Source organism: Phalaenopsis equestris, unplaced genomic scaffold (genome assembly GCF_001263595.1).
Source record: "Phalaenopsis equestris unplaced genomic scaffold, ASM126359v1 Scaffold228423, whole genome shotgun sequence".
NCBI classification, from domain to species: domain Eukaryota; kingdom Viridiplantae; phylum Streptophyta; class Magnoliopsida; order Asparagales; family Orchidaceae; genus Phalaenopsis; species Phalaenopsis equestris.
In genome coordinates this window covers 1-6,175 of record NW_018246400.1, presented here as the reverse complement: position 1 = coordinate 6,175, position 6,175 = coordinate 1, and the positions used below count along the sequence as shown (strand labels likewise).

The 6,175-nt window shown below is 36.9% G+C and overlaps 1 protein-coding gene and 1 long non-coding RNA gene across 2 annotated transcripts; both read left to right on the top strand.

Moving 5' to 3' along the window:
• Window positions 1-220: 220 nt before the first annotated feature.
• On the top strand, window positions 221-1,205 carry LOC110037979. Its single transcript, XR_002295381.1, has 3 exons — window positions 221-457; window positions 668-722; window positions 858-1,205. It is a non-coding gene; the product is annotated as an uncharacterized LOC110037979 (long non-coding RNA).
• A 64-nt stretch (window positions 1,206-1,269) lies between these two features.
• Window positions 1,270-3,376, top strand: LOC110037978 (serine/threonine-protein kinase HT1-like). Its single transcript, XM_020742733.1, has 3 exons — window positions 1,270-1,859; window positions 2,324-2,779; window positions 2,898-3,376. Exons 1-3 carry the CDS (start codon window positions 1,284-1,286, stop codon window positions 3,168-3,170), a joined length of 1,305 nt encoding a protein of 434 aa, XP_020598392.1. The 5' UTR covers window positions 1,270-1,283; the 3' UTR covers window positions 3,171-3,376.
• The last annotated feature ends 2,799 nt before the right edge of the window (window positions 3,377-6,175 follow it).

The following is a 6,175-nucleotide window of genomic DNA, read 5'->3' as shown; positions in this document are numbered from 1 at the left end:
CCCAATTCCTATTTAATTACATATCTAACACCAAAATTTAATTTTTTTTCATTAAAAGCATCCAATCTTACATATCAGAGTAGAAAAATATTTCCTTTTTATGCATGATAACCTATATATATGTAAATATTTTGGAATTTAGTGGTATGTATGTAAAAATTTCATTTTTTTTTTTAATTTATGTGTTGAGGAGGACAAAATCTGTACGGGTTGGGGATTCGCCGACGCCGGCGGCTACTGAGGGAGCAGCGCTATATATAAGGAACGAATTGGGAAAAAAAAATCCGTCTTGGGCCCTCCTCTCAAGCCTTTAAGCCTCGTTTTCATACTTTCTAAATATATCCATTGGGGTATCTGGCTGTTCTTCTTCTCCGCCTTTCCTTTTTCTGTGATCTTGTTATCTTCGGCTGTATTTCTTGGACTAATTTCATCCCCGGCTGTGAGGAACACGTTAAAGGTTAGATTTTTAATCCTTTTTCTATGGGGTTTTTAGCTTTTTTTGGTTTATTTCCATGAATAAGGCGGAGACTTGATGTGCTATTCGTAAATGATGGCCGTCAATGATGGCAACAATAATGATTTATTTTCTATGTTAATTGAATAAGATATTTTTTTGGCTTCCTGATTTGTATTCTCTTTTCTGGGTTTTGCGCTTGGCCTGTTAAAGCTGCTTCGCCCTTGAAGGATTGAATTGATTTCTCTGTGAAAGAAGGGCTTAAGAGGTATCGCGGCTGGCGACTTTCTGTGCTGAGGGCTTAAGAGGTATCGCGGCTGGCGACTTTCTGTTCTGAGATTTTGTTTTTTAGTCTTTTCTTCTTTGTTCTTGTGCTAAATAATGACCTCTTCTGTGGGAAAAGGTGCGGTTTTTTAGTCTGTTGGGGGCAATGGAGAACGAGAGCTGTTCATGGGTGAGGAGGGCAAAGTTCGCACCAAACACTTACATCCGTTCCGGTTCTTTTAAATTCCCATCCATCGGATGGGATGAACAATCTTACAGAATCCTAGATCTGAAGAAAGAAATTATGAGCTCCGAATCAGTGCCAATGGAGTCTGTTTCAGGCTCCACGAATGCAGCTTTTTTGCCTGGTGGTTCTGCTAGAAAAACAGATGGGAAATCAGGGAGAAAGATGGAGGATTTCAGTCTTGTTTCTTCAGATTCAGTTTCTACCAAATCCTCGCTGCAACATGGTGGCAGTGAGTCTTCTTCATCATCGATAAAGGAGTAAAATTTACAACCCGTTGAGTTCTCCTTCCATACCAATTTAACCACAACATCAGAAACAATGAAATTGTATTCTTATGCAGTCTGGCTTGCTTACAGTAAGAAGAAATTCGATCAAATGAAACGAAAATCCAAACCCAAGCAGAGATGTGTATCCCCACTACCAACCACCACTCTTTCTGATGTCTTTAAAGAGGCTAAATCCAATTCCAAGAGGTTCTCCACACCACCCCCTTACAGAAATAAACCACACAAGAATATCTTAGGAAAGACCAGCACTTGTAATGAATTGAACCCTCTCCAAAAATTTCGTTTTGTGAAGGGCATTACCAAGTTGAGGGCAAAGAAGGAGACACCATGGACGAGGTGTTTAGATAATGGGGGAGTTAAGGTGACAGCAGTAGAGACCACAAAGAGCTGGATTGTAAATCTTTCCGAGCTGTACTTCGGAGCTCGATTCGCCAGTGGAGCTCATAGTAGACTTTATCATGGCATGTATAAGAATCAGCCCGTTGCTGTTAAGATTATTCGATTGCCCGACGACGATGAAAGCGGATTGATGGTGGCGCGCTTGCAAAAGCAATTCACGAGAGAGGCGACCTTTCTATCTCATCTTCGCCACCCCAATGTGATTAAGGTAGTATGGGAACTATGCTTATTACAGCTTTTCCTTCTTCAATATGCTTGAGATGAACAATTGTGAAACATTTCTTCTAGTACTTGACTATGATTAATGTTACTCTCTGATGGCTTTGATGATCTGTTTAAAGCTGAGTCATATTAATATGAAGGAAGATTGACATACACACCACTCAATTCGCATGTATTCACATATATACTGACAACTAAACTTTAATTTTTACATATATGTCAACTTAGCTATACATGAAAAGATGTGTTTCTTTTTTCAAAAGTTAAAATAGTGATATTTTGTATGTGATATGAAAGATTTGAGTGGTATAAAGATAAAAAGTTTAAAGTTTTGATGCTAGTTATGTAAATAGATAAGAGTTGGGTGGAATGTATGAAAATGCCCCTACTTTGAATTAAATGTATAGAGAAAATACTTGGTTTCTTCTCATAATCTCTCTTTACCTTCAGCTTGCAGGGGCCTGCAACAAATCTCCCATCCTCTTCATCATCACTGAATATCTTTCCGGAGGGTCTTTGAGGACATTGTTGCGCAAACTCGATTGCTCGCCCCTTCCTCTAGATAATATGATTTCGATTGCGCTAGATGTAGCCCGCGGCATGGAGTACATTCATTCACAAGGAGTTATTCATCGTGATCTGAAGTCTGGGAATATATTATTTGATGCAAACTTCTGTGTAAAAATTGCTGATTTTGGAGTGGCATGTGAAGAAGCACATTGTGCTGTTTTTAGTGATGACGCCGGCACGTATCGGTGGATGGCTCCCGAAATGATCAAGCACAAGCCATATGGCCGAAAAGTCGATGTGTACAGCTTCGGGCTGCTCTTATGGGAGATGCTTACTGGAGCCATCCCCTATGAGGAAATGACTCCGGTTCAAGCAGCTTTTGCTGTTGTTAATAAGGTATTCTACATGTAAAGTTAGCATTTTTATTGTTTGTTGTTTGGCCTATTGTTGAGATATGAAGTTTTACTGAGATTAAAATGGTGCAAAATGTCTAAAGGTTTGATATTTTTTTCAGAATTTGAGACCGGTTATTCCGGCCGACTGTCCGGTGGTTCTGCGAGGGCTGATCGAGCGGTGTTGGTCAACGCTTCCAGAGAGGAGGCCGGAGTTTGCGCAGATTGTGAAGGTTTTAGAACAGTTTAAAGCTGATCTAGCTAATGGTGGGACACTTAAAGAGCTTCAGCTTTTGACTTCTCAGGATCATAAAAAACGGCTACTGATTTGGATTGAAATGCTGAGTTTTTCAAAAGTTGGTGGCTTTAGGCCTCCAACGGCTAAAAAATTGTAAATTTCTGTAGTTTTCGTTGATTTGATTGTAGTTATGATAGCTTCTAACCTGCAACTGTATGTAGTTGCCTCTACTGAATATACTGCTGCTCTATCTCAAGAAATATGGAGTCGGCTTCCCAATGTTCAGTGAATTTTTCTGTTTCTTAATCAAAGTATATATAAATCTGGCAGTTTAGGTGTTAGATCTGTAAATATATAAGAATGTTGTGGTATGTACGTAAATATCCTTTTTGTTTTTCTTAACAAGTTGATGTGGTTGTATATGATTTGTGCTTTTGAAAAAGTTGCAATAAATAATCAAATTCTAACATAATTGACTCTGAAGAACTACTCAACATAGAAGACTTTGAAAAATAGTATGAAATGTCTCTTTTATAAATTTATATTAAGGAAGACTTGCATACCTACCGCTCTACTCATATGTTCTTACATATCTAACAACCTAAACTTCAATCTTTACATACATACCCCTTTCTTATGCATGGAAAGGTGTATTTCACTCTGTAAGAGTTAAAATAATGATATTTTTTAATGTGATATGTAAATGCATGGGAATTGAAGGGTATTTATGTAAAGTCGTAGTCAAATACGTGTAACCATGGTTTATGAAGAATAAATAAAAAATGCAATAATAATTGTAGTTGGAGACTAAGTCAAGTTGGTCCGAGGAGCTCATCTAATTTCAAAGCTAAGTTGCTGATAATAGACTGCGGTGCTGTGGCGGTGCGGTGTGGCACTGCACCGCAGTTGTCAGTTTGGGTAAACTGTGATTTGACAGCTTTTTAAAAAAACTGTCACTGACATCTGTATTTTTTCACCACTCCTGACTAGGTGCGGCGACAGCTTTCTAGCTGTGGTATGATTTTTAGAATCTTTTTTCTTTTTTGAAATAGACACAACATATTTTTGAGTATCAGATTATTATTAATCAGCAGCTTCACAATTAATTTTAATAAGCTGCAGCTGTACCGAACAATCGCTTAGAGTGCTTTGGTGGGCTCTAGCTAGGCAAGCTTTTTTTTTCTTAGTAGTATTTGTTTAAATATTATATAAACCCCCCTAGTCTTTATAAAATAGCATTGAGAGTAGTGTAGGAAATGCTTAATTAATAGTATTTTATTAATATGCTAATTTGATGGAGAAAGTTATGGAGCACCAATATTGAAGAGGTTTATGACGAGGATTTATTTGATTTATTTATTATTTTTTTATTTGAAAGTTTAGGGTAATTTTATCATGTAGCTTGATATATAGTTTGGAATTAAAATAAAAAAAAAGTAAATTTATTTTTATTTATAAAATTACTAAAAAATAATTAGTTTTATTTTAATATCACCAAACAATTTGATTAATTTTAATCCTAAAGTTGGATCTCATAGCACAAAGATATTTGAACTAACAACTTCAAAAATTAATTTTAAGATCATCCTAATTTTATTTTTAGCAATTTAAATCTAAATGATCTTTTTTGAGAGATGAGTTCTACTAGTTCAAGAGTATTCAATTATGAGATCACTAAGATAGATAGATATTCAAATAATATTATATGATTAGAGAAAACTAACCCCCGGATCATTAGACGATATCCTAATTTAAGGATGAAAAGATTATAATGTCTCCTTCAAAATTTTAATAATATGATATGTTTTAAACATCAAGGATGCCCTAGAAGGCCTCAAAAGGATCTTAGATTCAAGCTTTATGAGATTCAGTGAGTTCCCAAAGCTCCATTGCTAGCACAAAAGGTCTGGTGTTGCTATTAACCATTTCTAGCACCAACCGTCGACCATCATCGTTAATAATGATAAAGCTCATTATTGCTACACTTTTCATGCATGTCCTTGCCTATATTGACATCCATCATCTTTAACAAATTCAACGCCTGCAATCGCTATTAGAGATGATGCTCACTATCAACACTAATCGTAATGCGTCGCGGCCTATCATCCATAAATGTATATATCTTTTGTAATGAAATTAAGTCGTTTGGTTGTCTTTTGTACCTTTCGGTTTTTAACTCTGCTGTACCTTTGTGAGGGTTTTGCACCGTAGTATATTTGTTGAGTGATTGATGCTCAGTAAAGTTCTTGTCGTTCTAATGCTTTGACTGGCTCAAGTCTTACTTTGCCAACCTCATTTTGTTTTTTCTCAGATTCATCCCTTGGGTCGATTTTCTCCCTCGCTAGGACTTTAGGTGAATCTCATTGTCGTCGTAACAAAAGTCACCACCTGGACTTTATTTTGGGGCAATTTACGTTGTACCATTTGCGGAGCTTGTCGCTACTAGGCATGAAACTCCCTCTAGGGCAATTTTTTAGTCGAGTTTTCAGTGTGAGTCGAATGCGGGACCAACAACACACTCTTAGGTACCACTGTTGGTAGTTTTTATGCTTTTGACTGGCCAGACAAACTTGGTACCGTGGCCAACCGTTTTAATGTTTAGGCTCAGTTGGCCAATCTTAGAGCTGCGACTAGCCATCTTCATATTTGGGCTAAGCTGGGTGATTTTAGCGTCGTGGCTATTTGTCTTCATGTTTTGGCTCAAACGGGCAATCGAACGATCTTGTCGTTTTAATGTTTAGGCTCAAGCGGGTTTGAGTGTCTTAACAATGTCAGAGTTGAGCGATCTTGGGCTCGTTTGATTCCTCCTGCCGAGAGGCTCTATTCAACCATAAACTCACCAAATTTGACATTCGTTTAACTTTTCAAATATCCCCAAAAAACTCTCAAAAGCAGTTTAATGGCTTGATCGGGGTTTGATTTGGTTCAAATTAAACCGAATTTGGTATCATCGAGTCTGTCTCATTGAAGCAGTCAGTTGACTATAAGTATGTTGAAATCGAAGTTTTTGATGACTTCTACTTGAAGTTTGAATGTTTCTCGATAAAAAATTTGACTCGATATTTGTGGTATACCTCGAGATTTGCATCATTTAATGAAATTTTGGTGGAGGTGTATCAATAATAAGTTAATGAATATGATTATTTTGCAATATTGTAGATG